At 37.6% G+C, this 16,772-nt stretch overlaps 1 protein-coding gene across 6 annotated transcripts in view; it reads right to left on the reverse strand.

The window, feature by feature from the left end:
* Window positions 1–274: 274 nt before the first annotated feature.
* Window positions 275–16,772, reverse strand: part of kiaa1549la (KIAA1549-like a) — a 70,412-nt gene continuing 53,914 nt past the window's right edge. For 2 of the 6 annotated variants that reach the window (XM_073813248.1, XM_065291683.1), the window contains 10 exons: window positions 14,492–14,619; window positions 11,379–11,503; window positions 10,261–10,496; window positions 8,652–8,781; window positions 5,342–5,710; window positions 5,164–5,261; window positions 4,715–4,854; window positions 2,842–2,999; window positions 2,624–2,695; window positions 275–2,029 (listed from right to left, as the gene is read on the reverse strand). In XM_073813248.1, coding sequence (XP_073669349.1) covers window positions 2,666–2,695; window positions 2,842–2,999; window positions 4,715–4,854; window positions 5,164–5,261; window positions 5,342–5,710; window positions 8,652–8,781; window positions 10,261–10,496; window positions 11,379–11,503; window positions 14,492–14,619 — 1,414 coding nt within the window. In that variant the 3' untranslated portion in view covers window positions 275–2,029; window positions 2,624–2,665. The remainder of the gene's footprint in view (window positions 2,030–2,623; window positions 2,696–2,841; window positions 3,000–4,714; window positions 4,855–5,163; window positions 5,262–5,341; window positions 5,711–8,651; window positions 8,782–10,260; window positions 10,497–11,378; window positions 11,504–14,491; window positions 14,620–16,772) is intronic. The other 4 variants (XM_065291685.1, XM_065291687.1, XM_065291686.1 and 1 more) reach the window with 4 other exon arrangements.

The raw sequence follows: 16,772 nt of genomic DNA on the forward strand, positions 1-16,772 counted from the left end.
GTGCTTTACATTATTTAGGATGATTTTATGTTGAGAACAGTAAGGCAGGGTCACAAATATCAAAGAAAATATTACATTCCCGATATGGCAACTTAAACATGGAACAATATTGACCACATTTTTAATCATTTTTTAATCATGATTAAATATTTCTTAGTTTTTATTAGATTTGATTCAGTGTTTTACCCACAAAAATGAGTTCTTCAAAGTGTTAAACCATTATAACGATGGTTATTTTACATTATGCTAAGGAAAATAACAACCAAGAAAAAGATCAAAACAAAACAAGTGGACCATTTAAAACAGATATCGTACAGTAACGAAGGGAAATATACAGTACATCTGGCAGATATGAAGTTTAGTGTCATATAAGCGGGAAAAAATGTCTATATCTTATATGTTATGATGAAGTACACATAATGAATATTATACAATTTTCTCACATAACCACAACAAGTTTTTTTTTGTGTGTGTTTTGCTTAGATTTTGTTGTTGTTGTTATTTTTTGTTTCCTTTTGTATTTACATTTGAAGCACAATATTTTACATTGCCGACAATTTTAGCAGAATGTCCTCAGTTGTTGACCAAACGAAGGGAGATTCAATTAATATAAAAATACTAAAAGAAAATACTTTAAAAAGGTACATGATAGTTAAGATATTTGCACATCCCCGCCGAACCACCAAACTAAATAGACAATGTTTGTATTAACAAAAATGAAGCAGTAATGGCATTTGTAACAATTTACACAACACATTATGTAATGCATTTTCATAATGCAATTTTCATAATCCATCATTCAAAGACATGTAAAATGCAAAAAAAAAAAATGGTTGTAAAGTACATCGACAGGCAGCAACTATTTAATGAAATACTTCTGCTGTGTTTGTCTGTTTCTTCATACAATCTTTCGTTCTATAACTGCCCAAAAAAATATGGGACTTGCTTCACATACAAAGCCCTTATAACTCATATGTCCAGACTACATGCATTGAAACCATTCTCTTAAGAACACATGCCGTGTGTTACATTTGTGTACTTCTTACAACTTGAACTAAAGTTGTATCATATTTCTTTTATCTATACGTAATATATTCTCCATCTAATTTCAACTTTTTGAGATTTTGGCATATGCTGTATATTTTAACATATTTTATCTAGATTTGAATTTCTGATTTATTATATATATACTGTATATTTTGGTACCTTTTCTGAATAAGGCAATAAAATAGACATATTCATTTTATTATGTTATTACTCTAAAAAGGCTATAAAAATATGAATCCCTCTTAAAAGCCAATTCTTAATTTCCCAATATAATTCTGGCATCCGTCTTTGTTACCAGTTTTCCAAATTTGTATGGCTATGTTCCCAAGACTAAACTTTCAAACCTCCGTGCCTTTCATAGCTCAAAACGGGTCTGCATCGTGAAACGCTTTAATACATCATAAACTATGGCGCTTTTGAGAAAAAGAAAAAGCATATAGATTTTTTTTTTTGTTTGACACATCGTGACTACAGTAGATACAGTACAGGATGTCACATCCCTCCCAAAGTCATTTCTTTTACATCATTCGATCATCCATACAGTAAGCCATACAGAGACTAGTGCACAAATAGATTCGCTTGCAATAATAACCTTGTCTTTAAAAATGCATGAATGAGAGCAAAAGACACAGATAGGCATTAAAGAAGCTAGAATAGCCCAAGACAGAAAGAAACCGTGTTTTAGTTTTCAATTATTAGTACTTCTGTTTTGAAAACACATAAAACCACCTGCATAAGATACAACACTTTTTTTTGAAATTTGAAAAAGCTTTAAGAAAACACAGTTCTGTTGTTTGCGTCAAACGCTGTGATTTACCCTCCCTTGGGGTGTTGGTACAGGTGCTGCATCTGGCTGAGACCGGCAGGTGGATTAGTGGATAATCGGTCTGGTTTGCTGTTCGTCCGACCGCTGGGGTTTGTTAAGGGTATTCTGAATGCATAATTTCAGGGTAGGCAACGATTAGTTTTGGTGGTAAGCACCCTGAAAGGGACACAATCAAATGTATATTGTCAACATTGACTTCATAATCTAAAAAATACAGTGGTCGCAAAAATTATGAGCCACAGTGTATGAATGGCATGGCGTTAGGTAATATCAAACTAAGTGGAAAGGATAAGAATGACAATAAACAAGAAGTTTTCTGGATTTAAATGACTAAACAGTATATACTGTTCATAAACAGTATAAAAAAGAAATAAAAGTTGTCCACTGTCTAGTTCAGGGGTCTCCAACCTTTTTGTGAGCAAGGGCTACCACAATGGATAACATAATCTGGAGGGCTACTTTTATAATATAGTCTTAATAAAGTATAATATATATTCTTTTGTTTTACTTGTCATTTATTTAATGATCATTAACATGCATAAAAGAAACCAAGCTTAATAAATAAATAGGCTATTAATAGAATGTGCTTTGGCGGGCGACTCACAGACTCTGTGCGGGCAACCTAGTGGCCACGGGCACCATGTTGGAGACCACTGGTCTAGTTATTACTGTAAATTACTGATTCTTTTATAATTAACAAATTAATTTTAGGTGGAAGATTGAAATGGTTAAAAAGTAAATAAAAAGTACCCTAAATTTCAGTGTTTGCTCACTATCAGAATTGAATCCATTTCAGCAGATGGTCTCCAGGTGACATTGGTTCTGAAAAAAAAAATTGAAAGAGAAAATCATTATCATAAATGTTAACAATTATAATTTAGATGTATATTTAAATCACAATAAAATTACTGTTTCACAGTAAGAGCCACTGGACTAAACTGCAAGGAGGTACTGTAAACAGGTCTTGCCTTTACCGTGTCATTCCACTGACGTGGAAGGTCCTCTGGCTCGGGAGGGTAGGACATCCAGGATGGACTTCGGTACGAGGATGGTGGAGAAAGGACGAAGTAATCAGAATAGCCAGGGCGGTTGGCAGATATGGCGTATACCGCTGTCATCGGGTTTCCTTCAAAGGTCAAAAGATAAATGAACTGAAATAACTTAAAGGAACACTCCAACTTTTTGGGACTTTAGCTTATTCACCTTATCCCTCAGAGTTAGATAAGTCCACACAAACCCTTTTCATCTCCGTGCGTGCTGTAACTCTGTCTGACGCACCCACTGCTAGCCTAGCTTAGCACAAAGAATGGAAGTAAATGGCTCCAGCTAGCATACTGCTCCCAATAAGCGACAAAGTAATGCCAACATTTTCCTATTTATATGTTGTGATTTGTATAGTCACAGCGTGTACAAATAACAAGGTCATATAAGACATCACAGGGCTTCTCGGGTGCTGTGAGTAAATCACTCCGCCCAAGTAGCAGTGCTTTGCCTTCTGAGACTATAGTTCCCAGTATGTATACGGTAAAAAGATGGCTGTGTCTCATATGACCTTGTTATTTGTACACGCTTTGACTATACAAATCACAACACATAAATAGGAAAATGTTGGCAATATTTTGTCGCTTATTGGGAGCAGTATGCTAGCTGGAACCATTTACTTCCAGTCTTAAGCTAGGCTAGCGGTTGGTGCTCTGTCAGACAGAGTTACGGCACACAGAGAGATGAAAAAGATATGTATGGACTTATCTAACTCTGGGGGATACGGTGAATAAGCTAAAGTCCCAAAAAGTCGGCGTGTTCCTTTAAAGGGCACATATTATGTCTATTTTTACAAGATGTAATATAAATCTCAGGTGTGCTTAAAATGGGCTTTCGGTTAAAAACAAATCTGTCAATACAATAGTATATTTACCCGTATCAGAGCTACAATGTGCTAACACACACATTTGCATTTCGGTAAAATTAACCATTCAGTAAGTGGCTGTGGGTGGGGCTTTGTTTGTGTGATGTCACATTAACCAGAGAATCAAAAGCATGTCTAATGACACTGCTTTGATTAAATGAGAATTAAAAAAGGTGTGGATTTTTCATTGTAGGGTGGTTGTGTTCACACACTGCCAACACACATTTATGTCCAAACACCTTATGTATTTTGCATAATATAGGCTCTTTAATATACAGTATGTTAGATCAAAAGCCAGGGAATGAGGGGGGCGGTATCTCAACACAAAACCCTGTTTTTGTACTGTACACTAATAAGCCTCAATGTGGTTTAAACAGGTACTACGGTACAGTGCAGAATTTAAATTCAGCATTTGCTATTCTTAAAATGCAGACACGCCTCCTTTCTGTGTAAATTAGGGTCATAAAAGATTATTATTGAATTGAAAAAGGGATGTTTGTATTCATTGTCTATTATTCACAGCCGTTGTAATTAATCAAATGATCATCAAAATGATGGATAAGAGCATTATAACCGGGCATACATCCAGATGTGTACTGTGGTCGAGTACACTCTGCATTTTAAACAGCCAATTCAGAGCGATGCTGTATGGTCCCAGTAGTATGCATACAAGCATGAGGATGGGGCGTTACATATACATATTTTAGTGTTTGGGACATTACGTGATAGTTTTACAAATGATAATCAGTATGCAAAAACCACGGTTACTGCGCTTTTACTATAATAAAACCATGGTTAATTTTTATAAGTTGGTGTTGGTTACGATAGAGGTTATGAAGCACACTGTGTCATTATTATAATTTTTTTTAAATATATTTTATTTTTTGTGGAAAACTGATGTGCCCTTCTTTAAAATCACACACAGAGAGTCTAACCTGAGTAGCTTGTCATCGACTCGTCGACAGTAACAGCCGGAAAAGGAGCTCGGTTTATTGGCAGGTACGGGGTGCCATTGTGCTGACTTATCTCGGAGGCTTCTGAGACACGGGGCTTGAGGCTCACGTCTGGTGTGGAGCTGCGAAAGAGGAATTTAAATGATGTGTTGTTATACTCCGATCACACCACTAGGGGGATACGCTGGCCAAGATCGACACAGAGCTGCATAACACACCTCAATGCAGTCAACAACAGCGACAGCCAGGCACAACACCTTTTATTAAATGCAAGCCATTGCTGTCATGTTATATAAACCTACATAATAGTGAAGGTGCATGAAAGTTTCATATCAGTCAATATTAAAGATATCAAGATAAAATGTTATTTACATTACATAGGATGACTTTATGTACAACAGAAATAAATCTATTTGTAAGGTTCCTCTCACCGTCTTAGTGAAGTCACAGGCGGGGCTCCGCCTCTCGGTGGGATGAGGGGTGGTGGAGACCCCAAACCCATATCAGGCAGCTGGGTAAACCTGAATCCCTGCAGAGCCAATCACATCAACCCATTCAACAACCAATCAAATCTTCCCATCACAATTCATGTCAAAGCACAGCACTCACTGGTTTGGGGAGGCTACACTGGTGCATATCTGGCCCGAATGAGGGGCCGCGTTGAATGGGTCCATTCGGGTGGTTCATAGTGCCGGGCGCGCTGGTAACTCCATCCAAATAGGGGCTACCGTGGCTGGGGTTGTAAGCGCTGTGAGGGTGGTGGTGATGGTGGTGGTGGTTGTCTGGTGTTGGCTCAGGCGAAGCCAGGCCAAAGGCGTTGTCCAATAGCAGGTGCATCTGCTGTCTCACTTCATCAATGGACGGCTGTGAGCTCAAGGTAGATGAGTCAGAGTGACCTTTGGCTTGATGGCCACTTCCAAAACCGAGAGAACTCAAGAGTCGGTCCACATCAGTCTCTTCAAACGGCTCTGGCTCACCCTGGAATTAAGACATAAACAAAAGGTTACGTCACACGATGCAATGCAGGAATAGCACAAAGTTCCTCCAAAAAGTACTGGAGACACTCAAATTACCCATAAAAATGTGCATGTGTCATTGCAGATGATTTGTCCTAAAAGTGAAAAGCTCAGCACATTTGGGACCTCAGCACATTATCCATTATCGAATTTCCAATTTAAATTACTGAACAGGCCCATAATTATATTCACATTCAATGGGACTCTGTGATGAGGTGGGGAAAAAAGTCAAAGTTAGAACATCTGATACCACCAAAAGTTCTCTTCCCCATATGCCAGCTTTAAAGGGTAAATGTAATATAGTCATTTAAGCCTCAGAGCAAATATGAAGAGAGATGGCACAAGGCAAAGCTACATTAATCTCACTTATGTCCTGAACTGGGAATGACACAGCACAGCAACACTACAGTAGCTGGGTTTCCATTACAGATTTGCGCAAAACTTTAGCGTTATTTTCTTGATGTCATCAAAAGACTATTGCGAAATGACGGTGTTTCCATTAACCAATGATATGCGACTAAAACGTAGTTTTCCCTCTGGCAATAAGTTAACTAATATTACATCCACCACACTAGGCATTATTTTTAACCGAAGAAGGCTTAAAGGAATAGTCTACTCATTTTCAATATTAAAATATGTTATTACCTTAACTAAGAAGAGTTGATACATCCCTCTATCATCTTAGTGCGTGCACGTAAGCGCTGGGGCGCACTGCGACACTTCAATAGCATTTAGCTTAGCCCCATTCATTCAATGGTACCACTCAGAGATAAAGTTAGAAGTGACCAAACACATCAACGTTTTTACTATTTAAGACGAGTAGTTATACGAGCAAGTTTGGTGATACAAAATAAAACGTAGCGCTTTTCTGAGCGGATTTAAAAGAGGAACTATATTGTATGGCGGAACAGCACTTTTGGGAGTACTTCGACTCGGCGCAGTAACACCCTCCCTCTCCCATTATGAGAGGGAGAAGGGGAGCGGATTTTTCAGGCGAGTCAAAGTACTCCCAAAAGTGCTGTTCCGCCATACAATATAGTTCCTCTTTTAAGTCCGCTTAGAAAAGCCCTACGTTTTATTTTGTACCACCAAACTTGCTTGTATAACTACTCATCTTAAATAGTAAAAACGTTGATGTGTTTGGTCACTTTTAACTTTATCTCTGAGTGGTACCATTGAATGAATGGGGCTAAGCTAAATGCTATCGAAGTGTCGCAGCGCGCCCCAGCGCTTATGTGCACGCACTAAGATGATAGAGGGATGTATCAACTCTTCTTAGTTAAGGTAATAACATATTTTAATACTGAAAATGAGTAGACTATTCCTTTAAGGGGACGTTCACATATCGCGTCTCTTACGTGCTCAATTTCGTTATTTTATATGTAGGCATGTGGTATGCGTGCTCATAATGGAAGCAACGCAATGCGCTTTTTTTTTAGGCCCGTCCGCACCGCATCAAGTTAAGAACATCTCAACTTTTCAGAATGTTGCAAGCGCACCGCAGGTCATGTGACAAGAACCGCAGGAGGCAACTGCCCGAGCGCTTTGGAAAAAAGGAGAAAGCGTTGGCGCCTAGCGTTATCCACGCGTTTTTAGGCGTGATATGTGAACGGCCCGTAAAGCCTCTTATACTTAGAAGTAGGGCTGTGCCGATTAATCACGCAAATGCGCGTTTTCTCAATGAATGAATTACGGTGAAATGCCGCCACATCCAAAAGCCAGAGGGCGCTCTTGTGTAGAAACGCCATTTGTGCCACAGAAAAAGTAGCATTACACACACTATTCCAGGAAATGTCTAAAGGAATATTTATATCGCTGTTCTTCAGATTGTTTCAGGTATTTTCATGTTATTAAAGAATATTTTGAATCATTGTGTTTTACGAGGGTTGCTTTATTAAATGCACGTTATAAACGACTCAAACTCATAGTGATTTTAGATTGATGAGGACTTCCTACTGATCACAGAGCCGTAGTACACGCACAAGCTGTGCATGAAACACAGAATCGGAGCCTTGCGATTCAGAATCGATTTCAGGAAGGTCTTTTGAATGGGGAACGCGATGTATCGGCACAGCCCTACTTAGGAGTGCAACGTATAGGTGTTTCTTGGAGGTAATAGTATATTATTTTAAATCAAAAGAGATGTTAAAGTGTTATCCAGACATTATTGGCAAGGAAAGCCTTTTATACTTGGGAGAAGACAAAAAACTTTTTTCTGAGAGGTTTTGGTACAAAACGTTTCATCTTTAAAGAGTAACTAAACCCCTGGTCAGTGCCTGACTCCACCCACTGGCAATATTTGAAAAATGCAAAAAAAGTTGGCAGACCCCAACTGAGATAGAGGGGACGAACTGAGCTCGTAAAAAGGGAGTGGTGAGCTTGAACCTGCTTACGTCACGTCGTACCACTTACATCAGGTAGTACCGCAACATCCAACAGGAAAATTCAACTGCAATATCCACCGTTCAACCTGAAGAGGGCAGCACTCAGACGTTTTACACCATATATTGTAGCATTGAAACACTTTATACCAAAATGTCAAAAAAGTTACTCAAATTAATGAACAGCACTAATAAAGCCCCATTCGTACAGATCATTAACTAAAAAAAGTTGGTTTAGGGATTAGTTACTCTTTAAATAATAATTATTATGTGACTTACTCGCATCAGGTGACCTGAAAATGCGAATAAACTGTTTCCATTGGAGTTTTGGCGAAATACACCTTTTTCAAATTACCTTTTTTTGCGATATATGGAGTTTTTACGAATCGACGTGTTTCCATTGGCCGTATTTTTTATTCGCAATGTCAATTTGTGCAATTCAAAAGGCTAATGGAAACGCAGCTAGTGAAAGACTTCATAAGCAGTAAGGCTTTAGTGTTTGGGGTGCCATGGTGTACTTACATCGTAGCCGCTGTTGCGAATGCCTCGTCTGGATCTCTCCCTCATGACTAACATGTCCATCTCTGTCTCCACTGGGCTTGGGGTGTTCAGAGATTGCCTGCTCCAGTATGCGGGTTCCCTATGGGAATCACTGATGAGAGAACATTAAGAAAAAATTTATAAATAACATGATTATTGCGGTCATGGTGAATTTTAATTAGGATTTATTTGAGTTATTTGAGTGTACTGTGTGCATGTGCAGTAGTTGAAACAAAGGCGATGTGCACGATTTTTGAAAAACGCTTTGGAAAAAGGGAGTCAGGCCGAGTACCAAAACACTTGTAGCCAATCAGCAGTAAGGGGCGTGTCTACTAACCCACATCGTTGCCTGGGTTGCGTATGTGTGGGGCGGGTCTATCAAAAGTAGGTCCAGATTCTATTGGCGTAGGGCCGTGTTTGTTTAGGTGATTTTACATGTAAACATTGGCTTTCAGAGATCATGCACCCGCCTTTAAAAAAACAAAAGTTACAGTACAGTTGATTCAAGTCACACATTTCACAAGACTTTTTTAAGATGTCAAATAAATCTTTGGTGTCTCCAGAGTACGTATGTGAAGTTCTAGCTCAAAATATCATATAAATATTTTTTTTAAATGCAAATGAGCTGATCTCTGCACTAAATGGCAGTGCTGTGGTTTGTTTGTGCAGATTAAGGGGCGGTATTATCTCCTTCTGACATCACAAGGGGAGCCAAATTTCAATGATCTATTTTTTCACATGGTTTACCAAAACTAAGTTACTGGGTTGTTCCTTTTCACATTTTCTAGCTTAATAGAAGCATGGGGGACCCAATTATAGCACTTAAACATGGAAAAAGTCAGATTGTCATGATATGTCCCCTTTAATTGTTGGTTAGAAATACTTCATTTAATGGAGACTTTAGCATGTGATTGTAGATATATCTGTATTTTGCCATTGAAGTAGATAGGGCTTTAGTCTTGCATGACTGAAAAAGCTACTCAGATGCCCAAACATTGCTGCCTCTTTCCTACAGGGATCGTGGAATAGCTCATTCCCGCTATCTTTACCTGCGGAAAAAAACTTAATCTTACCTTAGTTCATAATCAATACAGAAATAAAGCTGATGTGATTAACATCAGACCGATCAACATGTTCTACCCAGTCACCATTTTATCCTACTGTGCCAATTCAAAACAACACAAAGAGAAACAAGCAATTTTAGCTTTAATAACACGGACTTATTTGGTTACCAAGGCAACAAACTCAAGAAATTCGGGGACATTGTTGGAGGTCAAAATGGTTTAATGTAAAATACTAAATTTTACATTTACATCTTTGCATTTGGCAGGCACTGTTATACAGAGCGATTTACAATGCAATCAAGCTATACATTATATCAGTATGCATGTCCCCTGGGAATCGAACCCATAACCGTTTGTGCTGTTCTACCACAAATCTCAATGACACTTTCATTTGTATTAAGTATACAGTACGTCACTTAGTGTCATGTTAAACAGTGTTTTCCAAAGTCAAATATGCTTGGTTACTGTCCATAGCTTTTATCCACTGAATATGTTAAGATGCTTTCAGAGATTTAACCTCTACTTACCTCCTGCGGTACTTTACATAAGTGGAGGGTTTCCGGTCCTCTTTCGCTCCCCGCACATCCTCCAGGTCAAGTGAAGCGTTCTCGCGCCTCATTCTGTCTCGATGGCTGTACATGTGACTGCTGCTACTCCCACTGCTGCTGGTGACCGGACCATCGCTGTAGCCTTTCCTCTTAGCTTTTAACCTTAGCTTATTGCGATAGTGCTCGATGTCTGACTTCTGCTTTAGCCCCATAACCTGTGGGTCAAGGTGTGGTGTTATTTACTGGGCTTATAGAAAAAAAAACATTATTTACAGTAGATCTACTATAATAAATCTGCCTAATCCGGTAACCTGCGGATCGCCCAGTACTATCTCATGGCAAATATCGTACGATTGGCTTTCACCGCTGTGAGGCTGGGGTTAGGGGCGTGGAGCAGGTTTGTACAATTTATTTTCATACGAATTAGCCAACTTGTAAAATATAAAGTAGGAATTTCATTAAAGGGACACTCCACTTTATTGAAAAATATGCTCATTTTCCAGCTCCCCTAGAGTTAAACATTTGATTTTTACTGTTTTGGAATCCATTCAGCTGATCTCCGGGTCTGGCGCTAGCACTTTAGCATAGCTTAGCAGAATTCATTGAATCTGATTAGACCATTAGCATTGCGCTAAAAATAACCAAAGAGTTTTGATATTTTACCTATTTAAAACTTGACTCTTTTGTAGTTACATCGTGTCCTAAGACCGACAGAAACTCTCATTTTGGTGTAATAATCAAGGACTTTACTGCCGTAACGATGTAACTACAGAAGAGTCAAGTTTTAAATAGAAAAAATATCGAAACTCTTTGGTTATTTTTTATGCGTGATGCTAATGGTCTAATCAGATTCAATGGATTATGCTAAGCTATGCTAAAAGTAGTAACGCCAGACCCGGAGACCGGCTGAATGGATTCCAAAAAAGTAAAAATCAAATGTTTCACTCTAGGGGAGCTGGAAAATGAGCATATTTTCAAAAAAAGTGGAGTACCCCTTTAAGATCAGTCTGGGCCAATCCATAACTCAGATTATAATCACATATATACAAAAAACCTAACAATAAAATTGTCCTGTCTCCATGGCGACAGAAAGCTACCTCTCCATTCATGATGACAGATTCCTGGCTGTGATTGGAGGAGTCTGGATAGGAATAGTTGAGGGGGGCAGCCATAGGCTTGATGGTGATGAGGCGTAAAGATCCGGTAAGAGAGTCATAATGGTCTGCAACAGGACACAGGAGACCAGTGCAATCATATAAAATTACAATATTAGGATATAAAGGATCAATAAAAAGCACAGGGATGCTTTATATTCTCTGCAGGCTAAAAAACTAGTCTGATACTGGACATATAAAATACTAATCACTTATTTATGGGTTAGGGAGGTTTAACACTGTAGATATCCTGGATAATTCCAATGACAATGCTTGCAGATGGATTGTATGCGACTGACAGTAAAGTTATTTGTGACCCTGTCTGTGATAAAAAAACAGCTAAAGTTATTTTTAGTGATTTACTGTTTTCTACATAAAATCATTATAAATAATGTAAAGAACATTCTGTAAAAATAAAACCTTGATATGTTTAATCCTGATTGAGTAATGTCAAAGATTGAAATCAGTTTGAAATCAAACTTGAGGCTCTTTTTTCAATTTTGGGCGAGACTGGATTTAACAGGGTCAAATTTATGTGAATATTGTTATTGTACTGTTATTGCAAAGAAAATGCATCAATTTCTTTATATTATCAATTTTAAATATTTAAGTGAAAAATGTAATTAAATTACATAAATATAATTATTTTATTTCATATTTTTAAAAATCATAATTTTCTAATAAACCTTACTTTAGGTTTATTTTTTCAAGGTATAAATTCAATTTTGGATTCCAGTTTTTGAACTTCGCCTCATGCTGCGTTTACACCAGACGCGGTAGAGGCAGCAAGCGCGAGTGATTTCAATTTTAAGTCAATATGAAGATGCGTTGACGCGCATCTGGAGGTCACGCGGTGCGGATGAGGCACTTAGTGTGGCGCGGATGAGGAGCTTAGCGTGGCGCGGTAGACGCGTTTTTACCTCATTTGCGCGAATGGTGCTTTTTTTGCATTTTGCGTTTCACGTGAATTTGCGTCTGACGCCCGAGTTGGAAAATTTGCACTTTGGCGGATTTTCGTGCCGCGTTAACCAATCAGGAGCCTGATTGCTGCTGTGGCGGCAGCCCCGCCTGCAGTCACTCATTCAGCATGAAGGCTTGATATTGTCCTTGAGTAGTCACCCGGAGCTATACGACACAAGTTCTTGTTTCTATAGAGACAGGAATAAAAAGGACCTCACTTGGAAGAGTGTCAGTGAGGACATTGGGCAACCTGGTAAGTTGTAAATTCACGTTTCAGTCATGTGATGTTTATCGACCCGCGCTGTTTATTTTTCCCCTTTAGTAAGGTTACGAAATACAAACTGGTAACTCTCTCAACAAATGCAAATCAACATCAGCCATCCTGCAAACAGACAAGCACATAGCACTTGCCCCTCCCACAAGAAGTGGATTTTGCCTCTGACGCGCATCAAATGCTTGCTTTTTCCGCACGTCTACTTCGCTCTTGACGCGCAAATGCATTCAAACTGTTCAAGCGGCAAACTACACGCGATTTTGACGCCTGAAACGCGGTTGGTGTAAACGCAGCATCAGACTTTTGGACCACACTTGATAGTACACAAACTTAATATGAATATGAGTGATCACAATGGTCAGTATGGCCGCTCTAGTCCCGCCTCCCAGTAAAAAGAACCAATCGTCAACCGTTAAAGAATGACATCCTTTGTGAGAGGGACTTTGCGCATGCGTATTACCCTAGGGGCAACCATATTGTTGCGTCCAAAACCGCCTACTTCCATATTATATAGTAGGCGAAAAGCAGTAGGCCAGGCGAGTAGTAAGTCCGCATTCATAATATTCCAAAAACAGTAGGCGAAAAGTACACGTATGAACTACTACTTCCGGTTAGATTTTAAAGTGTGCATACGATGACACTTCACTATCCCATGATGGATATCCCATTACCCAATGAAAAATTATGTGTATCAACATGGCGGAATGACTCAAACTGCAATTCATCGACTGGCCAATAGAGGCTGTTCCCATAGACCCCCATGTTAAAACTTTACCGTAGAAAATAATATGTTTACAGCCTGGTACAAAAAGTGTTTTTTGTCTATATAGCTAAATTTGCCCTTCAACTGTGAGGAGGGGTGAATTTTTTTGTAACTCATCCGTTTAAAATATATATTAAACCTTAAAGTTCTGCATAATTAAGGGCGTGGCCACTTGAGTGAAGGGTGAACTGCCACTGCTGTCACTAGACTCGCGCTAGGCGGGCATGGTTTCATCAACCACCCACCTCAGCTTCACCCACGTCCCGCCTTTTTACCCATTGTTGGTTATCCGCGAATGACTCACGGTGACGCGTGGCCAAGATGGCGACAACAGACACCGCCTACTATTGGATAAAAAAACTATGGGGGAAGTTACGGAAACTATGTATATTTTTTATGGTAATAACTAAGAAGTCTTGCTTCTTCAAAACCTGGAGGCGTTACAAAATTGATGGCACAGTGACGCAACTTGCGACTTTGGTATAGGTCATTTTCAAAGCTGATTTGCCAATACAATTATTTAATTTTCAAATGTGCTATTTGGCACTTATGGAGCCACCTCTGTAGGACCTCACCACTCTGTGGCCTAGAGCAATGACTGCCAATATCCATCTCATTTGTTTCGAATCCATCACTTTTTATGTTATTATTACTATTATTAATGTTATTATTGATCCTTTTTAGTATAACATTTTTGTTTAAAAGCATTTAAAAAAAGTTTTGTCAGAGCCCTTAATACTCTAAATGTTGACATTAACTTTTATTTTTACACCAGTGACCAGACATATATATTGATTCAAAATATCGGTTATTGGTCAACATGATCTTTAGTAATGAGCAGGAGTCTGGAAAAAACACTTATCGGTCGACTCCTAGTTTCAACTTAAACTTTTTTCTTAACAAATACTTTAAATAGTTTACATGTGTATTTTAAATAAACACTTAATTTAGCCAGTTAAACATAATATTTCATATGACAGTTATGTTTTATTGCCACTATGGGTTTCATAAATGGGTAATAATCCTAATAAAACAGACCAATGTAAATCTCGTTCTCACCATTTCTAATATGTTGTTCTTCTTTGGCCACTTTCTGTGCTGTAGATCTCCGAGCTGTGGAGCTTCTTCCTGTGTTTAACTTCCCAGAGTCGTTGCTCGAAAGAGATCCTTCCTCGCTTGGCAACCTGCTGCGGGTAGCCATGGCAACAGAGGCAATGGTAAGTTTAGTGGATGCGGTATGATGCAGGGTTAACAACTGATTTGAAGGGCCCTCTGGCCCTTGTTAACCTGTGTGAAATGCCAGTGATGTCGTTTAGCGGACACCGCTCTAAGGTGAGCATCTAATCACAATGTTTAGTGCCTTTTAAATGAACATTAAACAACATAACAATGACCACGGTGTACCAGATATCAGAACAGACAGCGAGTCATTGTCAAGCATATCACATTAAAGTCAACATTGACTCGCCTAGACAAAAGAAATTCAAGGACCGCGTGTTTACAGCAAATGACTAATTGAAGAACTGTGAATGAATGGTAGCAAGGATGGATAATTTTGTCTCAAGAGACCCGTGCCTGACGTATAACAATGTTCTTGCATGTGTCACATTAAAGATCAGTAGATTTCATAGATTTTTATCTTTTTAAATGTTTCTTTTGCAGAACCCAGCATTTTTACATCTCAACAGCGTTCAGGTAAAAGCGGCTTGTGGTTCATATTCTAGCCAACATGCAGTATGCCTGAGATATCTGCAGATAAACACTAGACGTGACCTGTAAAACAAAAGACTGAGAAAGTGAGGAAAGAAAAAAGGCACAGTATGCAACAAATAATATTCAAAAGTAATACTAAGCAATCCAATAATATAATGGCAACATGCTTTGATTGCCAATTAATTTAAAAGTTGAATTGAATGAATAAAATTACATGCTAATGAATTAATCACAAAATAATTTATATATATATATATATATATATATATATATATATATATATATATATATATATATATATATATATATATATATATACTGTATATATACTGTATATATATATATATATATATATATATATATATATATATATATATATATATACATATATAGTATAATTATATATATATATATATATTATGGGTCAAACACGGTTTGGCAAGGAGAGAAATTCAAAAATCTTTTTAAAAACTTGTTTTAAAAGCATGCATCAGGTTTATCTCAATGCACTAAGTGTATTTATGTTGATTTTATGCAATAAAAATACATTTGCACCATTTTTATGAAAGTTAAGACTGAATGGACCTGAAAATGTCAAATGGTGTAACCGGCAATTGCACCAAAGAATGAGAAATATTAAATATTTGATCCACCTTGATGGCATGTAAGCGTAATCATCAAAAAATATATATATATATATTGTTTTAGTTATTTTAAATGTACATTTTAATGCATTTTTGTAATATTTGTCCTGCCATATGCTGAAAACAGCTCTGTTTTCTAAATAATCTTTGACAAATTATGTAAAAATGTATGTTAAAAAAAAATCACACACACCACATTGACATTTTTCCAATTTTCCCCCAAATATTCTTTCAAAATGAAATAAAACCAGAAATTTTAGACAAAAAAGAGAATGTGTGCAAGTAATCTGCAAATTTATTTTAAATCTTGTACATTTAATTAAACTTTACCATAAGGACAAAAAATAATTAACATAATGTCATTGACCCTATTGAGATATGAAAGGAGCAAACATATGCAAAAAATATTCATTTTCAAAGTAATATAAATAATATAAATACATAATATAAACTGAAAATATAAAATAATGAAAAATTTTATGTGACACGTCTGTAAAATCCAGGTTAAAATCTCATTATCTTTCTATTTCATCCCTACTGACCGCCAGAGGCGGTGCTTAAAGCGGAAGTCCACCCTAAAACAACATTATGCTCCAACACTATATTTCATGCCATATATGTAGTTGATTGTGCTGCCATCAAATGTACTAACTCCATATAAAAAATTAAAGCTTTTAACTGCTACAGTAACGGTGATTTGACGCGTCATCAAATCACCGGAAGAAAAATGCACGACTACATTAATTCTGAATGTTCTAAATGGGGGCGGGTCTTGAGGCGAGATGATTGACAGTAGATGATAACGTTTTTGATTTAAGCTGCACAGGAGCTAACGTTAGCTTGCTTTGCTCGTGTTTATAATAACAACAACATGATAATAACTTTCTACGTAGTATGTTTACTGTAGTTACACAAAACAAGCAACAACTAAGCCAAATTATGTTTTAGATATTTTAACAATTTTACATTACCTGAGTCCGCGG

The sequence above is a fragment of the Paramisgurnus dabryanus genome, chromosome 23 (genome assembly GCF_030506205.2).
Source record: "Paramisgurnus dabryanus chromosome 23, PD_genome_1.1, whole genome shotgun sequence".
In the NCBI taxonomy this organism is placed as follows: Eukaryota; Metazoa; Chordata; class Actinopteri; order Cypriniformes; family Cobitidae; genus Paramisgurnus; species Paramisgurnus dabryanus.